Source organism: Asterias rubens, chromosome 1, assembly GCF_902459465.1.
Source record: "Asterias rubens chromosome 1, eAstRub1.3, whole genome shotgun sequence".
In the NCBI taxonomy this organism is placed as follows: domain Eukaryota; kingdom Metazoa; phylum Echinodermata; class Asteroidea; order Forcipulatida; family Asteriidae; genus Asterias; species Asterias rubens.
Genome location: NC_047062.1, coordinates 23,301,800 through 23,322,565, shown reverse-complemented (window position 1 = coordinate 23,322,565; position 20,766 = coordinate 23,301,800). Strand labels below are relative to the sequence as shown.

Here is a 20,766-nt window from a genome sequence, read left to right as displayed (position 1 = left end):
TTCCAGTAATTTACTGCAAGAATCTTGAGAAATTGGATTTCAGCAAACTCGGGCGGTGCAGGGACTAAAGGGTTAACTGGGTAAAATAAATTGCCTGATTACATGTAAATTATTGGTATAATCCACAGTTTGTGCTTGTAATGTTATTGTTTTCCTTTTTCCCCAAAGAAAAATTGCCATCCCCCAAAATAAAAATATGAGAATGAAAACATGCACTTTAATGATTGGATCAATTTATTAAAAAGCTACCAAAATTATGTATTTGCCCCAGCTTACACCCCCTCCCCCTTCCCACGTGAAAATGTTTGGTTACGCCTTTGAACTGAATATCAGTGTAGGGTTAAAACATTGTGGATAGCAATAAGATTAAAACTGATACATAATTGCCTTTCAGAAATGAAAACAAGCAAAAACTAAGAAGAAAACTTGTTTCCTTGGCCATCACAATCCAGCCTTACTGCTCCAAAATCCGTTAATATAAACAAATTACAAAAAATGTATCACGGTTGGCATTGATCTTTTTAGATCCAAAGTTTTAAGTTTTTGTCGGTTTATTAAGGTTCCAACATGTAGATTTAGATTGCCTCAGGAGTTAAGTATTCAATAAGTTAAATATTAAACGATGACAGTTGGCATCAAAATAGAGTCAGTCTATATAAAAAAAACTTGTTTGTTCTTCTTCGTAAAAAAATAAAAATGGCACCATACTTATCAAACATTCTTGGACAATGAGTTGCATCCTAGAGAAAACTTTTTCCTTTTTTCAGTCCTTCGTGGAGAAAGTTCATGTATGCCGTCACAAGCGGGTCAGTAAACACCCTGGATATTAATGACAAACAATATGAAAATGTCTTTAACCATCAACAGTTTTCATCCTTGAGGCTATAGACCTGTATCATGCTGCCTCCATCTTGGTCATGTTCCTTGTATCGAATAACAATAATGAGTGCTAGTAATCATTATGCTAATAGGAACCAGACTATTTTTTCTGCTAGCCTCGGTTTGGTAATACTGATATCAATGGGAGAAATTCAAGACGGCTGTACCATGATAAAGGTCTATTGGGATCATTCTCAAAACTCTTCCAGGACAACTTGTCAACAATTTAACCACAAATGGTAAATAAAGGAGGATAAAAGGTTGCAGATGGATTCATTTAAAGGCAAAGTACTTTTGGAACCGTATGATTGTTTTAATCCTATATAAATGAAGATGTATATGATAAAACCAAACATGGGAACATTATAATTCAAAAGGTGGTCATGTTTTAGAGGTATCGCCAGCAACTGGGAAAAAAAACCCATGAAAGTTGAGTAGTAATGAATACAAAAATTCAAACTTACTGTGATATTGTTGGCGACTCATTACTAAAGTCAAGTAGATCGTTAGCATTGACATTGTGCACTACGGTACCATTGGGTAATGAAATAATCATCTGCACAGGAAAACTGGAAAAAAATAAACAGTGTCACAACCCCACTTGTAAATGAGGACATTTTAAAAAGCAACTTTTATAGATACAAGAAAGTTATATGCTTCAAATTAATAGACATAATTTTAAAAGAGAAATACCTAGTTTGATGGAATTCTAAGTAGTTTGTTGGCCTTTGAAGAATAGTTTTTTTTAAAGGCAGTGGACACTATTACTCAAAATAATTATCAGCATAAAACCCCACTTGGTAGTGAGTTATGGGGAGAGGATGATAGTATAAAACAATGTGAGAAACGGCTCCCTCTGAAGTGACGTAGTTTGCGAGAAAGAAGTAATTGTCCACGAATTTGATTTCGAGACCTCCAGTTTAGAATTTGAGGTCTCAAGCATCTGAAAGCACACAACTTCGTGTGACAAGGGTGTTTTTTTCTTTCATAGTTATCTCGCAACTCTGACGACCAATCAAGCTCAAATTTTCACAGGTTTGTTATTTCATGCATATGTTGAGATACACAAAGTGAGAAGACTGGTCTTTGACAATTACCAATAGTGTCCACTGTCTCTAAGTCTTTCTAACCAAACAAAATGGATCTAGCTGATACGTGTTCATTTTCGTTTTTCATTTTCTTTCCATTCCAACAGAGAATCAAATTAACAACAAACAAAGACCGGTCAGAGGAGAATTGAAAATGGCGGGGCATAACCAGACAAGACAAAGTTTGTGATAGGTACAATGTATGGTCTAAAAGGTATACGCCTTTCTGAGGTATGGCGGACGTGAGTGTACCATTTGGTTTGGGTGTATGCGCACAAATTTACCCAAACCTTATAGTGTTGTAGCATTGTGTCCGCCATATCTCAAAAAGGCTTATGGTGCTGCCTTAGTGCATCCCAAAATCAATAGTATTTCTAGAGTGATAATAATGCTATTTCCTGATAACACATATACTTTTGTATATGAGTTGTACATTTCTGATATTATTCATTTCCTTAGTATGATCACCGGACCGAAAAAAAAGGCTGTACGAAGATTCGCAGCCCGATCTATACCGACACCTGGGGTGGATTTGCCAAAGAGTTAAGGCTAGTCTTATCTCGAATTAGGACGAGTTACTCGTCCTAACTTAGGAAGAGCCTTAAGTTTGTAAATATCTGCTAGGACAAGTCATAAGTCAGGACTAGTCCTAACTCTTTGTAAAATCAACCCCTGGGAGTTTTTCTTACACAAACAGACCTGTTACTTGCATTAGTATACTATGGATATGGATTCTAACTTACGTGTATTTATCTAAACAGAGAGTGGCAAGTTTGGAGACCTCAGGGTCAGTGTCCTCCTTGAAGGTCTTAAGATCAGCAATGAGGGACCAGCTACTGACAAAGTGTTGGTCCAGCAGCTGAGTAACGGGCGAACTCTCGAGAGCCGTCTCTCGAAGAGTCCGCCCCGAACCTGGCGAGCAAATTGAAACAGTTAAGGAAACAAATTATTCACATGTTGGTACAGTTTCTGCAAAAATCTCTCTGCATCCATTAAAACCAATGAGCGGGTTCAGTTCCATTGAGTTGAGATGGCTTTGACCAGCTTATAAAGAGGCAGAAAATGAGGACTGCAATTTGGTAATCAGCCTCTTGGAAGGCTTCTTAACACACCTGACATGTGTGAGATTTCATTTCAATAGGCCAAGCTTCGAATCTCTTTTAAAATAGGCCCAATTCCATGGCTCTGCGTTCACGATTTTCATTCTTTGCTTACTGTGTAAGCGCCAAATTTCTGTGCTAGCTGTGTAAGTGAAGAAAGCCTAACAGGGAGTATGCACACGCACAAGCAGAAATTCCCTGCTGACCCGTGAAATATGCTTGACGTAAGCAAGGATGTCCCTGCTTCCATAAGCCCTGATTCTTTGCTTGCAGTAAGCAGAGGCATGATATTGGGGCCTGTCCATGCGTCAGGTGAGATAAAAATGCTTGAGAGTTAGTTTTCATTTCAATCAACTAAGCTTTGAGTCTCTACTTTCTGATAAGACCAATCAAAAGTAATTGGGCATTATATTAAGAACATTCAATGCATCAAATGAAGATACCAAAAGAGGGGGTTTCCAAATTAAGAATCTCACCTCAGCAGGATTGGTCGTCCAGTGATCCCCAGAGTAAAATGGAATGCACCAATTTCTCCTCTGCTGCTGCCCGCTGAAATGCTTCAGTGAAGGGCAAATAAGGCACCTAAGATATCAAAATATGGCAAAAATAATTTATTTTGGAGGGGTGCAGTTTGTCACAAAACAATGATATCCTACCTTGGAAATATTTTGATAAACCTAAGTAACACTGTATATTTTTCATCTAACATCTAACATGAGTTTACTCACAAAAATCAGTGCCTTTCTAAACACGTTAAATGAAGAAAAACAAACATTCATATTTCCTTCGTTATTGGATAGTGGCATAGCATAAATAAAACTGTTAAATAATTCACACAATTTAGTTTTAGAATGACATACAGTATCTACATATACATCTGTCCTAGACTATATATTTGATCTACAGAGTCGACCAATTCCCAACTTACCGATTTGAATGGATAAAAATGCAGCTCTAGTATCCTGACTGCTTCTTCCATGGAGATCTGACTATTCCATGTGATCTTGTTATTCTCCAAGTCTCGGACTGGTGGCTTGGCCTCCTGTAGGACCTCTCCGTTCTCCCCATACATGGCGATGTGGCTGGACGGGGACGGGACGGTCAGTTCCATCTGAGGCATGTGACCAATGTCCACCTCCATGTTCTCGTTCTCCACAGGGCCGGTCATCCACTCCATGTCTTTTTTGTAAGTGGATGTAAAAGAAGGGGAAACAAATTATAGATTTTGACACTTTTCATGGTGGGGAAACCATAAATGAACTGAAGGCAACATAAATAAGCTCTATAAAATGAGGTTCCAGTTACTTATTTCCTTAGGCAAGACACTTAACCTTTATTGCTTTATCCTTGGATAAATGTTGAGTAACTCTTTGCAAATCTTGTATTCGACAAACTCAAACCCGTTTATTCACCATTGACACTGCGATTGTTAATTTATAAATAAATAACATCGAGAGTACTGCTACATCAGTGGTTTTCTAACTGTTGTTCACAAAATGGACACGAAATGTGTACCCACGATTGCGGCTGTGCACATACAGCCCTGATACTTCACGGAGACAAAGAAGGCGATTGCCTACACGCCCCCTTGCATTGCCCTTGTATTGCTCCAGTAGAAACTAACAATCTCCTAATAGGGCACCCTTAACCAAGAAGAAAATGCCTTGGTGCACTTGCCCTTTCAAAAACGAAGCATACAACCTGAGCATCCTAATTGAGAATTGAGATTCTTACAATACAACATGCTTAGCAAACAAGCTGATTTATTGACCCAATTCACCTGACGTCATCATCAGAATAATCTTGGATGTGCCATACTGGTGGGCAATGTCACTCTGTGCACTATTCAATGAAGTGCGCATTTTAGGCGAATCAGTGATTACATGTAAACCTATTGACCACCAAAATGGTGAGCGTGGCACAGTTTGCCTCATGTGGCAGGCGTGCAAGGGGTCAATATGCATCGAAAACAAAAACACAAACGAAGCATACAGGCCTGCATGTACATTAAGAAGCTTGGCTTTTGAAGACCTTTTCTTCAAGAAGATTGTTCTTACCCACATTGAGACTCCTGTTACAGGGTACATAGAGATGGAAGTGCTCTATGTGTGATGAGTCCCGGCTGATGATTAGGTTTCCAGTGAACTGAGCTGGAGTAAACCAGAAGGGGTTTTCAGGAGGCTTGTTCAGTTGAAACTCTGCATGAATCCTGACGAGTCAAGAAATTAAGAAAAATGGTCAGGTAATACAACTTGCTTCATCAAGTAATTACATAAGAATGTGAGAGGGTCGCAGCAAACCTGAATATAATATAATGCCTGATGGATGAACGTATTTTTTGAGGACTTCGAGTTTTGGAGCAATGACAGAATGTAAGACTGCCACCAAGCATCTTCTGCAGGCATCAAATTAGTATAACATAATACGATTTTAATTAGTTGCTTAATATTGCTTTAAAGACATTTTCTGCTAGGCAAAAATAAGCAGGACACCAGTCACAGATTGTACATGTGACATAGCATATTGGCTGGTAACCTTATTCTGATTAGCACAATTTTGTTTTGCTTCGCTACATTTTGTGCTTAAGCTGCTCTACACTTGGATGTCACTCTTTGAAGCTTCTGAAAAATACAAGACAGCCTTTTATTTAACTTCTGTTATGTCTCATTAATAAACGATAAAAGCTCAGCAAAGTAAGGCTGTGATTTGCAGAATGGCTGTTTTGCTGCACAACAATAACGTGCTACCGCAACAATAACGTGCATATATATGTAGCTCAAGTTTACATTCTTGATCTCATATCAATAATCAATGCATTCTTAGAGTACAAAACAATGTCTGTTGTGAATTGTTTGCATACCATTAATCTACCAAGTATGCATGCCTTTGGGGCACCAGACTGTTTGATTAGTCCATCTATGCTCAGACAGAAGCAGTTTCGATTTACATTACCTACCAGCATAAAGCAGAGATGTTTATAAACAATGTTTAAAAATAACCTGTGAACACAATAACACCAAAGATAAATGTCAACATTATGGAGGAAGCCAAGCTCTCTCGGGTGCAAGAAGTAGGTGCGACTGAACTAGAGCTAGCTTTTTACTGATAAACTCTGGATACAAGGTTGCTTCTAGCGCAAATGTGGGCAAATGTGGTCGTTATTGATTCAGGGTAATAAAAAGCAGCACATTTGGCAGGGTCAGTGATTGTGTTCAAACTGAAATGTAATCCCGGCAGAACACATTCAAAGTGAAAAACTGAAAGCTATGGCTTGTCATTGACAGAATTTTTTTTGAAACACTTTCTTGTTTTTATAAAAATTGACAAAACTTTTACCAAAACAATTATGCAGTAAAGAGAAAAGTAACCCTTTATTACAGAGGACAATAACTGTCTAAAAACTACTTGGTTATTCGTTTCAAAATAAACGTTACTCACACAAAAACCAAATCAACATACAAGTGGAAAGTAACCCTTCATTACACAGGACAAAACCACAGAGATTTTCATACTATCCAAAAACCTTTTAGTTACTCATTTTAAAATAAACATTTAGGGCCTAACTCACCTAAAAACCACATCGACATACAACTGACTCTCCGCTCTGACGACAGCCATCGCACCCTGCGGACCGAACCGGGTATGAAGGAACGGCTGAGGATGGAACATACTCAGCAGCCTGTGTAGCAGCAACTCCCTCCCCATCACCTTGGGTGGGAAGTAACGGTTGCTGGACAGTGTGTTGGCGAACTGGTTCAGGTTGGACTTGACGAGCTCATAGACTTCGCCCACAGGGATTGCCCCGTCGGGGAGGAACGCGGTGAACTGTGGTACACCGAAACCAGCGATCTCCTGGTAGGTGCTGTTCCAGTTATCAAGGCCTCCTAGGCTGCCGAGGTCCTTCTATAAACAAATAAATACATAATTATTTTGAAAGACTAAAGACAATTAGCGTCTACAATAAATCTCCTAAAATAAACCCCAAATATTTGGGGGTAAAATCCACAAGACTGCATGGCTAAAAATGTCAACTGGAGCTGTGAGCAGAATACCAGTCACATGGTATTTGTTTTGGTCACCTTAATCTAGTAGGCATGATTTGGTTGTGCTCAGCGTATTTTTTAGCTTTTAAAGCATGAAATTGGGGCCTGGTCATGACAATGGGGTTGGGATTAGGGTTAGCTATGGGGTTAGGTTCAGCAGTTTCAATTAAAGGCAGTGGACAGTATTGGTAATTACTCAAAATAATTATTAGCATAAAACCTTACTTATTAACAAGTAATGGGGAGAGGTTGATAGTATACAACATTGTGATAAATGGCTCCCTCTACTGAAGTGACGTAGTTTTCAAGAAAGAAGTAATTTTCCACGAATTTTATTTCGAGACCTCAGAATTAGAATTTGAGGTCTCAAAATCAAGCATATGAAAGCACACAACTTCATGTGACAAGGGTGTTTTTTCTTTCACTATTATCTTGCAACTTCGACGACCAATTGATCTAAAATTTTCACAGGTTTGTTATTTTGTGCATTCGTTGAGATACACCAACTGTGAAGACTAGTCTTTGACAATTACAAATAGTGTCCAGTGTCTTTAAAGATTCCTTCGTCAAATAAGGACAGAAAATGTTCTTACACCAAACAGACCCCCTCTGTCTTTGGTCATGGTGTCTTGACGAAGTGGCTGGAAGTGAGCTTCAACAGAGATCACCTCTTGAGTGGGGTCGATGTCTTCCATGAACTGACTGAAGTCAACAACCTGCCGACAAAGTTTACAAAAATAAGTTTCATTAACCCAACCCGAAAGTTATGACTATAGAGATATTACTTCTGATAAAAACGAATTCTAGACAAGGGAAAAATAAGGAAGTATTCTATTTTAGTTCCTTCAGATAACTTGTAAAGGAGAGTTTTGGGCACTTAAACATTCCTTTGCAAGCTTTCTGGTATAAGGAACTCAAATCCATTCCAGTCTCGGCCGCACTTTGAACAAGGAGGTCGGACCGAAAAACCTCACCTCGTTGTGTTGGGTGTCCAGTTTGGTCAGCAGTGGCTCAAACTCGGCCAAGCTGAGATATCCATCATCATCCCGATCGTACGCTTTGAACATCGAGTACGCCTCCTCCCCAAGCTGGGCGACCAGGAATGATTGACTTAGATTGCGCATTTCGTAATACTTCAAGAGGACTGCTGCCCCCACGGCTAATATTGCGATGATCACCGAGAGGAAACACACGGAGAAGCAACCGCAGCGACGTGCCGGCTTGGCGGCGACGTCATCGCATCCATTGGTGGTCTGCACACCAACATGGATGAGTTTCACATTCATTTCTCCTCCCTTAGTGTCAGTGTCCGGTGGTCTTTCTTTTTCCTCTCCCGCCATCATGAACTGCCTAATTTTTCTGAGAGAAAATAGGAAAAGACAAATGGTTAAAATACTGGTCTGTGATCGACATTTTTCTACTTCCTGCTGAGCAATGCATTTGCAAGGGGTTGAAAGGCCCAGTATCTGAATCTGAATTTCAATACATTCGGCAAAGCAACCTGATGGAAACATCACACTGACATTTTTTATTAGAGAAGACAATGGAGAAGGTAGGGACTGAAAACCAAATCCACATTGTACATTGTCATGCGCCTTTGAACAGCATTGTCTGGAATCGGGCATTAAATTAATCAATTAAATTATTATTATTTTTATTAATAAGCAATTAGGCTCCGGTGTAGGTCTCCTACCGGGGTCCACTGAAGTAAAAGGCAGGGACAGAAACCACTGAGCCAACCTGATTGCCCAAGTAAATTAATCAGTTTACAACTTTACATGTATATAAGTCGCAATTCAAGTATTTATTCTCCTCCTAGATGATGATAAACCCTCCTCCTCAAGCATGTCAAGTCAATGATCATATAATATCGTAGCGTCATACGTTATCGACCCTCATATGTTTTCGGTCCCCAACTTTGATTCCCGTTTACCGCAAAATTGTGCAAGCTGCAACGGTGACAGAAGCTATGCAGTTTACTCACGGACTGTATTTTCATCAGGCTTAATCATGCTGAGAATAAAGTTTCCTGTCGTTGGTTATGCTCAAACATTTATAAATCTAATGATTGATTTTTGGTACTAATATGCCAACATTCAAATGAGTCAAAGAAACATCATTCAACCTCAAAAGTTCAAAACAAAATTACTATCTGCTAGATTGAGTTTCATTCTGCGTGAGTCACTAGATGGATCACGTGAGGTGGTTACTATTTGGGATTCTATGGTGTGCAAATGTGGGGAAAATATTAAAATATTTTAAGTGAAAAAGGAAAAAAAAAAATGTTTTTGATTTACTGCATACTGTAATAAAACTGATTAAGCGTAATAAATATTAAGTCTACATTAAAGAGAAAATATCATAGATTGGTTTCTTATCTCCTGAAACCAAACATACATTACTGGTCTGAAATGGGGGAAAACGGATTGTTATGAAGTGTGTGTGCTTCAAGGGGGGTGGGGTGTTTTACTTTCATGCCTTGATGATATCTCTGGATTCTAATATAGTAGCCATAATGCCTTAGGACAAAAATGTAGTTAAACTTGTTAAGTAGTAAATTGAATTATATTTTTGATTTATTTTGCACGCCATACTAGCTTCTGAATATTCAATAAAATACCAACCAGTGAAAGGTGTGAAAACATATGACGTTGCTCCAATGTCGTGCATGCTTAAGCACTGTTAATGGCGGACTGTCTCTTGCAACTTTAAAACCAAAACTTTAAAAATTTCAACACACCATGAAGTGTAAGTGTTATTGTTAAAAAATTGGGTAGATGATTTAAAAAAAATTTGTTTTGTTTTTGATTGTGAACAATTTTCCTGTTATCCTACTGAAAACACATGACACCAGGATATATTGCCCTCAGCTCAGCTGCTGCCTCCCAGTCCCAGACATTCTTCTTCTTCCTTGAAAAGTGCAGCCTTCATGATTGCAGGAATGCAGATGTGAGCGCATGAGTTGACTGGGTTGACTGAGCTTTGTGGAGGAGGGTTTTCACGGCTGTTCCTTTCCTTGTTTTGTTTTTTGAAAGATGTAGGCCTTAATTTTCTAGTAAGGTAATAGTATACGGTTTACGAACTTATGACCTAACTGTATTTATTACTTTGGTTGAGATCACTCTCCCAAACTTACCAACATTACGTTGTTCATGTGTTCGTGCACATCATGACTATCAACCAAGGAGAAAACGGTTGTGAGAACCTTCCCCGACGCTTTGTTCTCCCAAAAATTAAATTACCACTTCCTTCTTGACCTTGTTTATCTGATTTCTTGCAAACCTTCAGCAGACATCGCAGAGGTGAAAGTCACGTAAGCCCCTTTTCCATAGTTCTGTTGGGGGAATGTGTGTGATGTGTGGGTGGGTGATTTATTTCCCGGTGCCTTATTAAATTCAACCTCAAGAGGGCGGGCTTGCTGATTAGTGGTGGTGTGATGAAAACAAACTTTCTGAGCAATAATGTGTACTGTGCATAAACAGATCGACGGATGAAAAGTGACCCGAAAAGGTAGGCAAATAACGGTATTCATGAGAGGATGATGGAAAAATATCATAGGCTTGAGAAAGCACCATTCAATTAATTTTAATAACATCCAATTTGGGTGTTGAATCCAAAATTGGCCAACTAAAAAAAGTGGGTGGGGCTACGGACGGGGGATAGACCTTCTCTATACTACTCCTACTGTAGAACTTTAAAAGTATATGAGGTTGGTTCGGCTATCGCCGAAACTGTATAAGACTCCCCCTTGAGAGCCTTATAGTTTCTAGAAGTAACAAAGGCCCATGCTTGACTCAATATCAATAATTCATTATAGTCCAATGTTTGTATGCGTAATAGTACATTGTAATCATTTCCACAGGTGTCGCCGGTAATTCTAATTTCTAAGAAGATCTGCAATCTGACGATAGACATTTCTCAATGAGTTGACAAGGTCAGGATGAGCATCAGGGCTGTGTGGGTTTTACCGCTACCAGGTAATGGACCAGAAGGCATTGTCTTTATCAAGTAAGTATTTCTTTAGTTGCGTTGATCAGACAACTCTCCATCCTCTACGACTGTCGGGAGGATGGAGAATTACGATCATCACAACTAGTATGTCGTTAAAGGGAATTGGTACACGTTTGGTAATTACTCAAAACACTGATTAACTTAAAAACTGACTTTGTAACGAGCATTGGAGAGCTGTCGATAGTATAGGAAATGACACACCCAAGAGAAAAGCCAGTTCACTTTACTCCACAGTTTCCCCACCTTCACAACACAACCCATCCAGCATCTAAGGGCCTTGTCACACGAGGCAACTTTTACAGCCAACTTGGAGGCAACCAACCTCAGTGCATGCTACAGGACCACTTCGGTGGCCCATGAGTTGATTTTCAAACAATATCTTATAATCAACAAGAAAAATAGGTGAACATTGAAATGTGAATGGCTTTTCTTCTTGGAGATTGCCTGGAACTGGTTGCCTGTAAATTGCCTTGTGTGACATGTCCCTTTGGCTCACCACATTCTCCCTTATAAGCCATAGGCCCAGATGGCGTCCAACAGTCTCATGACAACAAATGGAGTATACTGTCTCCGAAACAGACCCACCATCACTCAAAAGAGATTTATCTACTGCAAATTTTCTTATGTTTAAGTATGTCATTGCATGACAGAGAAATTTGTATGAACAGAAACAAATTTCCAGCCAAATTCCCTTACAAGTGCTACTGTAGCAATTGCTACAATTTCAGTCCCTTTTTAAAAGCAAAGCTTTGAAGTAAATTTGTTTTTGCCCTGTTGGCTTATATTACTTGTTTTCATCTTTTGATTTGATGTACAGGAAATATCCAACAGTAGAGAAGAGAGCATTGGTCTTCACTGGTACTCAAGATCATGTCCACGTCCCACCTGAGAATCTCTTGTATGATGCCACATTGGAGGAACTGGGACTAAAACATCCAAGTACAAAGGTACTTTGTGATCCGTAGTTAGGAATATTATTTTTGTCATTTTTTTTAAAGAGATATTTCCCAACTCACATGGTCCGACAGCCACTTCAAGGTGAGGGCTACACTTAAAATAAATTGGGCTATCGACCCAAATCAATTGTCACCAGGGACACGTTGTCACCCGGCTGAAACAGGGTTACACCCTTCACAGTCCTGAAGGATGTAGGCATTGGTATCATTCACTGTAGGAGCCTGCATGGTTGGTAGAGCAGAATGCACTGCCTTCCCAACGTTTTACGAAGCAACTATGGTTAAGTGCCTTACTCAATGGCACAAGTGTCATGACCATCAATCAAACCCACACTCTACTGCTGACAACACCAGACACTCCACATTTGGTTGCCAGTGCTGCATACTCCAAAGGAGTTGACTTGGTTTCAGGAATGCTTAAAAGCCGAATGAACAGACATATCACTTTGAGTAGGATTCAAACCCATGACCTCTGCTGTTCTAAAGCAGATGTCTTACCACTAGACCACTGAGTCCCTGGTGCAAATTTAAACTCTATTAATAATAAATGTTTACTTCATTTTCAAACTTTGTGTTTGTTTCAGTATGTAGAGTCAAGAGACACGTGTGAGAAACAATTCCAGAAGCCTGTCTTTGAGGTCAAGGTGCCTGGAGGCAAACTTTGGCCGGTGGTTATCATTGAAAAGGTAATAGATGTCGACTGCAAACAACAGGCTTAAGTAACAACTATACACCAGGGGCTGATTTCACAAAGCAATAAAATTCATCGCAAGACAAATTTTCAGTATCACCATAGAGATTTGTATTGTGACATCACACTTTACTTAGCAACTACGATTGATTTGAAGTTACGATCAATTTGAGACCTTTGTGAAATCGGCCCCTGGTGTAAAATTTTACACTGGACCACCGGCCTCAGGCCTGTGATTTCAGTGTCGGGCCACTAAATGTATGACGGGGTAAGTCCGGTGGTCTTGTTTTTTTTCCCTCTCAATTAAACATCTTTTTCCTCAAAAGAATGATACTCAAATGCTAAGGATTGAGTCTCACAAATATCTTTCAATCCTGCTGAGTATTCACCCATTATACAGAAGAGCTACATCTTCTCTTGGTGTCTGTTCAAATAAAACAGTTAAGATGATAAAATTGTGCTCTCATTTTGATTCAAGTCTCTTATCAGTTTGACTCTGGTCCAGTAAAGATTCTGAGCTACAAGTCCTTCCATCTTTTGGATTTTCCCCCTTAATTCGAGCCCTGTACACATTGAAGTGGTGATGCATATATACAGATTTTCTTAAAAGGCTATTTAAATTCAAGTTTTTAGTACTTCTTTTCAGACAAGTTATTTTGTTATGATAAAAATCAATCAGCTATTTAAACTACTTGTTCATTATAATTTGCTTTTCAGTTTGGTCTCCTGTTTTGCTGTTTGCCTCTAGTTGAGCAGGGATGTGAACCAAGGCCACCTCTCATCAGCATGTAAGTTTATCCAACAACAACCTAAGACCTGTTAGAACTTAACTGCTGATTTCACAATGACTAGAATAAGTAATCCCGTCTAGTCACTGACTCATAATCAATTCATAATCATGGACATTAAACCAATGTTTGTATGAGAGAGCTGTTGTGAGCTTGGTGTTTATATCCCCTTGTGGGAGTTTGTCGAGTTCATTTCTGGGTAGATCATCTAAACAAAAAACAAACAGTTAAGACCATAAAACTGTGGTCTCAAACACACAAACTAGTTATTGAACATTCTTTCACTGTGTTCTGTATCCAGACTCGGCATCTCCCTGGGATTCTCCCTGCTGGGAGCTATGGCTGACTTTATGGGACCTTTACCTAGAGATTTCACCACAGTGAGTATTGAAGTAGAGCCACTTGTTGATGCGTAGCCCTTCAAGATTTATCACCTCATTTAGTACAGCAAGTTCAGCAAGTAACTCTTTTGATTCAACAATCGTTCAGCGCAGACAATGACCATTGCTTTCAACGATAATTTTATAACAAAACATTTGCTTACTAAAATGGCACCCATGTGTGTTTCACAATCCAACAATAGTGCAAGCTCCAGTTCCCCATCTTGCTCTTTCAGCACTCTATAACCTTTAAGAGCAACTATAAATATAAATATGAATAGTAAACTTGCGGGTACAACCATGGGTAAAAACTCTTTTGAAGGAGTGGTGGCTCTGAAAAGAGCCGGTTTGGTCTTGACGTTTCGAACAGAAAACTCTGCTCGTCTTCAAGAGAAAGACATTCTCCTGAAGACGAGCAGAGTATACTGTTCGAAACGTCAAGACCAAACCGGCTCTTTTCAGAGCCACCACTCCTTCAAAAGAGTTTTTACCCATGGTTGTACCCGCAAGTTTACTATTCATATTTATATTTATAGTTGCTCTTATTCTCCACACCATGCAAAGCTTCAAACACCATCTATAATCTTTGGTTGTACCCTTTTATACTTGCAGTCCCACCCCAAGCTGTTGGAGCTGTTATCCTATATGTGTCAAGCAGCCCCATTTGGAACCCTGATTGACATCAATCCAGTCACTGTCAGAGAAGCATTACAGAACAAACACTCTACACAGCTGGTATCCACACACACTAAGGTAAGTAGCATTGTTAGCCATGCTTTTAATTCTTTTGAAACTGTGTTCAAAGTATTCACAATCCTTATTAAGTTTCTGAACTTGCTTTCAATGAGTACCAGTATAGAATTATAAATAGAGGGGACAGAAAGGTACTGGATAGCTTCTTCTTTTCTAAGGCAGCCTTCATGATTGAAGATAAATGCACTGCCAGACACACCGGGGCGAACCCCTTATCTTTGCGATAAGTGTGTACTGGGGTCTTTTGCGTGTGTTGATAGTTTTTGTAACAACACCCAGGACCTACAGCTTTACGTCCCATCCGAAGGACGAAGCAATGGTTAAGTGCTTTGACCGGGACTCGAACCCACACTCTGCTGATCACATTCACCAAAGCTTGAGTTTAGTGCTCTTAACCGCTCGGCCACGACATCCCTGGATTAATTATTTAAGGGTTCAAAACTCATAAACATCTCACTTAATTGCTCATTATTCCAGGAATGAGTCAGTTGTCAAATTTGTTGAACTTGGCATGGATGACGATCACCAAGGGCTTTCATTTTCCATACTTCGGTTTACGCTCCGTCTCCGAGCTTTATTTGATGTCGGAAACAATGAACAACTGCTCCAAAATTTATGCTGAGGCCAAGCCAGACCTGGAGCCCAAAGCCGAGGTTTTGGAAGAGGCCCTTGTTATAGAAATGACTGACCATTACATTCAAACAAACAATACAGGCATTTATGTCAGCATTTTATTTCAGGAACTGTTAGACAGTTCATTGTTTTTTGGGTGGGGGAAAATGTTTTTGTATAAACTTGTTCATATTTTCATCAATAGCAACCAGCTTGGCGACCAATCCTGACCACGGGCAAAGCGGTTTTACAATTCTCCATTAATGAACAAGTGAGGGCAGTGTTGTATAACAGCGATAACATGGAGGACGTGTGCAACGTATATGGAACAATATCATGCAAGGTAAAAGTTCAGCTTTTGAACTGTACACTCAATGCAAAGGAAGCTGGTAGTGTTTTCTTATTACAATTAAATAAATCTTTTCCCTTCTTGTTGTTACTGATTCAATTTCAACCAATTTGACCCAGTGGTTGCTGATTCATTGTTGTTTGAATGTTGGTGGTTGCACTCATTTTTAACCAAACCATGGAGAAAGGGTGGGCAGTAGCGTGAAACCCGTTTATCGGATGGAGCTAAAGTTTAATTTTGTTGAGCCAAAAACACCACATAAAACAAATTTGAAGGGGGTTGGGTTTAACCCATTGGGTGATTTGACATTATAATGACCATTTCGTTTTGTTGTAATTGATTTCTTTCCACTGGACAAACTTGTTATTTGTTTGGTTGGGTTTCCATACAGGCCGATTTAGAGGGAGTGAATCCAGAGGTGACTGTGACACTGACTGTGCCAAATGACTCCCCACCCTTGGATAATCTCATGGTCCACCCTTGTGTCCAGGGTGGTGACACACGGCTCCTTGAATCAGGTATGAAGTTGGCTCTTTGAATCAGGTATAAAGGAAAACATAATATTGTGTATTTGACAATAAATACTGTAAAAACGAACTTTGAAAGACCGTTCAGTTATTGTCAAAGACCAGTATTCTCAAATCTGTGAAAACTTGGTCTCGAGGTTGCAAGAAAATAATGAAATAAAAAATACCCTTGTTGCACTAATTTGTGTGCTTTTTAGATGCTTGAAAAGGGCTTCATTGAAGAAATTTTTAGATTCAAATATGTAAGTGAGAAATTACCTCTTCCTCAAAAACTATGTCACTTCAGAGGGAGTCATTTCTCACAATATTTTATACTACCAACAGCTTTCCATTGCTCGTTACGAAGTTAGTTTTTATGCTGATATATATTTTGACTAATTACCATTAGTGTCCAGTGATTTTAAAGAGACTAAGACAATAATTGAGGCATGAGGAAGTAGTTGTATTGCTTCTCCAGAGACCTGGGTCTTTGTAATGCATAAGCTTGAATGATCTGAGACATACTACTTCTACATGTTTCACAGATCCACCTCATTCTTATATTTTGCTGATTCAGGAATTGATGCATCTAACGGTCTTATTAAGTCAATTACACTGCTAAGATTCTAAAATAAAACAATGGTTTTTCAAGCTCTAAAGACCTTTATCATGGTGCAGCCATCTTGAATTTTTCCCATTGATATCTATGGGTGTGTTCGTTTAGCTTCCCTGGGGCGACCCCGGTGTATGGCGTTATTTTTTTCCAGGACGAACGTGTGCAGATAATTACCCACGTTCGTCCTGGGAAAAAACCCAGTCACACACCTGGGTCGACCCAGGGAAGCTAAACGAACGCACCCTATGTAATCGAACTGAGGCTGGAAGAACAAAATAGTCTGGTTCCTTTTTGCAAAAAGATTATTAGCATTCATTTTTGTTATTCGATACAAGGAACATGACCAAGATGGAGACAGCATGATACAGGTCTATTACAAAACCTGAAGGCAATGATCCGAGTCACATTACTAATGACAGTTATGGTTAGCACATTCTGTTCAGTCATTCTACAAACATGTTTTGTTTTTTAAACAAAAGGTTCACCTGGAACAACAACTCCCAAAATGCCAAAGCGAAGCCTACGCTTCATGCCACCGAGGGAGGGCTTCACCCTGGGGTACTACACGTCTTCCGCCTCCTTCATGACTCCGCCCATCACCGCCTCCTACCACATGAAGGGCAATGAGAGGGAAGTCAATCTCCTGGTCAAGGTTAAACTCAATGCTAAGGTCAGGAATGCCATGGAGTATTGTGAGGTGCAGCTGCCATTCTATAACAGGTGAGAAATTGCCAGCAAAGATTTTGGTGACTAGAGCAAGCTAGTTGAAACATTGAGGCCAATATAGAACTCACTCGGCGGTAGTGAAGTTAATAATAAGAAGTCTTCTCGATTCAACTTAGTGAAAATAACAGTCAGGGATGCCAGTAACTCTTTCCTTCAGAGCCTAAAATCAAAAAATTGGGAAAGGGGGTCACCGCCCCTCCCCCCGCTCAGACAAAAAAAAAAAACAATTAAAAAAGCATAACAGCGATTTTTTTTATAAAACATAAACCAAAAGAAAATTCTGACCCCCCCTACCTTTCCTACCTTCCACCCAGGTAGTAGTTAACAAGCAGGACCGTTCTTTTCCAAACTTAGAAGTCTCCCGAATTCCCCAAAATATCATCTGTGGTAGTAGAATATATACCAAGACAAGTTCTCAAAAGAACAAAATCTAGTACACAGCAAGTAGATATACAGCAAGAAAAAAACTCAAAGTTGCCTCGTGTGACAAGGCCCAATGACTTATTGATTTACAAAGTATAACTCTAGGGAACTCAGACGGTCTTTAATTCACCTCATCCACAGAGGCATCATCTCTGACATCAACGTCACACCAAGCTCCGGTAACGTGGTTCTACCCACAGACAGACGCCGATTGGGGTGGAATCTTGGCCAGAAGTTTCCCTCAAAGACCCTGGAGGCAACACTCCAAGCTAAGGTGCAGTTTGAAGAGTACAATGAGAAGAAGCAGGCTCCTGGAACGTACGAGGATCCGTTTTGCGTGGGCCTCAATACATATGCCTCAGTAAGTACATTCAGGGTGTTCACTAGTTTGTTGTTTATACACTTAACTGAAACAAGTGTCTTCAAACATTTCTTTCTTTTCTTATTTACCCTGGGGAAACCTCTCAGTGAAACACTGTTTTTCAGAGGTGCCCTTTTGAACTTTTTTTCAGAGGTGCAAAACACATTATTGTTCAAATGTGGCTCCAACTATTTTGACTACTCTTAAGAATAAAACAATGAAATACGAATGTAGCAATGACATCAAGTTCACTATCAACAAAATGGCTACCTCTAAATGACAATACAGAATCTGCCTGATTTGTCTTATTGGAACTTTATCTTTGAGAGAGCAGGGCCATTTTCATATTGCAAAGGGCACTTCCATTGTAAAATCGTAAAGTTTATGAGAAACTTTTGAAAGAGCACCAAGGTGAAGACCAGGGCAACAGTTGCCTCTGTGGCATTTTTTAGATTCAGGAATACCATTGATGAAAGTGGTTGAATTGTTTTGGTCTATATTGACAGTTAACTAACTAGATGTCTAGTTTTGTATACAAATCAATGTTTTGAAACTTGTTGTTGGCAATGCACAGATATACTTCAAGGTACCAGACTTCACATATACAGGATGTCAGATTGATCCAAGATCAGTTCAAATACAACCGAGTGCAAAACCTAAAGTGACACTAGGTGAGTAATTGTTAACGATTGCACTGACATTATATTATTTTCTAAGTTAGTTCCCCTCTGGCCGGGTTTCATTTTACAAAGAACAAGACAATTTTGTTTAGGAAATCTCCACCATGCTGGCCATGGTTTAAGAAATTTCTTCTTTTACATTTTGACAAATTCTGCTTTTACCCTGCTTTCTTTCCTGATTAAAAGATTCCAAAGGCTAAGGGGCGTGTTGTGGCCCCTTCATCGTTGAGAGGGCACTGCCATTTTCATTTCGCATAGGGCACTTTCCATTGAAAACTTTGGAAGAGGCAACTTAGAGGCTAAGACAAGGGGCAACTTAGGCCATGGCCTCTGTGTCCTCCAATGTGTAATTCATGGCCTAAGTTGATTGAAACATAGTTAGAGACGAATAGTGATTATGTGTTGTCTTTTTCTGTTTTTTCCCCTCCTATTACAGCTAAAGAGTTTGTAACGGCTGAGTACAAAGTTTGGAATTCCCATGGTGATGCCCAGGCAGTGTTTCCTGTGCCTAAGTATCTCAAGCAATGAAACTGGTGGTCTGGAAATCATCGCTCAATAACTAGAAATAATGGTGGCCAAGTTTTCCTGAATATTCATGCAAAAGGACTGTCCCAGGAAAAGGTTCTTCAGAATTCCTAGTAAAGGCTCACTCAACTGTCCTGGGAAAGGCTTTCTCAATGTTGGTCTACTCAATACTCCTGAAAAACACTCATCCATCATACCTATAGAAATAGGTTGACTCGCTATTCCTTGAAAAGGCCGACTCAAATGTTCATGGAAACAGCTCAAAAATTTTGGAAGGACGGTAGGCCTACGCAATGTTTATGGAAATGACTTGCCCAACATTCTTGGAAGGAGGCTCAGTCATTATTCCTGGACTGGGCTCACTCAATCTTGCTGGAAATAATTCATTCACTATTCCTTGAAAGGCTTACTCAAAGTTCCTAGAAAACGCTTTCACACTGTTGGAAGGACTACTCAATAATTTTGGAAGAGGCTCAGTTATTATTCCTGGACTGGGCTCACTCAATCTTGCTAGAAATATTTGTTTCAATATTCCTTGAAAGGCTGACTCAATGTTCATGGAAAAAGCTTTCACAATGTTGGAAGGACTACTCAATGTTTATGGAAAAGAATTGCCCAATGTTATTGGAAAAGGCTCATTAATTATTCCTGAACTGGGCTCACTCAATCTTGAGTTTTCATTAGTCCTTGAAAGGCTAACTCAATGCTCATGGAAAAAGCTCTCACAGTGTTGGAAGGACTACTCAATGTTTCTGAAAAAGACAACACTTCAACATTCTTGGACAATTCAACATTCTTGGAAGGAGGCTCAGTCATTATTCCTGGACTGGGCTCACTCAATCTTGCTGGAAATAATTCATTCACTATTCCTTGAAAGGTTTACTCTGTTCCTGAAAGAGGCTCACACAATGTTGGAAACACTACTCAATAATTATGAACAAGAATTGCCCAACGTTCTTGGAAGAGGCTCAGTCATTATTCCTGGATAAGGTCACTCAATCTTGCTGGAAATAAAAATTTACCATGTAGGCCTACTAGGTATTTAGAAGGAAATGATTTGAAGGTTGTTTCTCAATAGCAGAAAAATATTGTGGGTTGGCTAAAAATAGCAGTTAAATAATATTGGGGAGCAAATCTTGAATTTTGTAAATTTGATAATTTTATAGTTCTATGATACTTTTATGATGGAATAATTAAATTTATGAGAACAGTAAGTTAATAACTCTTTGGGGTTTGTATTTTGTGTCCCACTTCACTAACATTGTTAATGTTATGCCTA

The 20,766-nt window shown here is 39.4% G+C and overlaps 2 protein-coding genes across 2 annotated transcripts; one reads left to right on the top strand and one right to left on the bottom strand.

The window, feature by feature from the left end:
- On the bottom strand, nucleotides 1-10,463 carry LOC117297833 (selenoprotein N-like). Its single transcript, XM_033780990.1, has 10 exons — nucleotides 10,247-10,463; nucleotides 8,085-8,469; nucleotides 7,704-7,826; nucleotides 6,636-6,970; nucleotides 5,125-5,276; nucleotides 3,996-4,246; nucleotides 3,544-3,649; nucleotides 2,711-2,879; nucleotides 1,344-1,448; nucleotides 1-819 (listed from the first exon to the last, which is right to left on the bottom strand). Exons 2-10 carry the CDS (start codon nucleotides 8,451-8,453, stop codon nucleotides 741-743), a joined length of 1,689 nt encoding a protein of 562 aa, XP_033636881.1. The 5' UTR covers nucleotides 8,454-8,469; nucleotides 10,247-10,463; the 3' UTR covers nucleotides 1-740.
- Nucleotides 10,464-10,541: 78 nt separating this feature from the next.
- On the top strand, nucleotides 10,542-19,542 carry LOC117295772 (AP-5 complex subunit mu-1-like). Its single transcript, XM_033778519.1, has 13 exons — nucleotides 10,542-10,620; nucleotides 10,973-11,118; nucleotides 11,939-12,068; nucleotides 12,662-12,763; nucleotides 13,486-13,556; nucleotides 13,858-13,936; nucleotides 14,549-14,689; nucleotides 15,507-15,644; nucleotides 16,042-16,168; nucleotides 17,252-17,492; nucleotides 18,063-18,282; nucleotides 18,857-18,953; nucleotides 19,399-19,542. The coding sequence occupies exons 2-13, from the start codon at nucleotides 11,051-11,053 to the stop codon at nucleotides 19,488-19,490; spliced, it is 1,506 nt and encodes a 501-aa protein (XP_033634410.1). The 5' UTR covers nucleotides 10,542-10,620; nucleotides 10,973-11,050; the 3' UTR covers nucleotides 19,491-19,542.
- The last annotated feature ends 1,224 nt before the right edge of the window (nucleotides 19,543-20,766 follow it).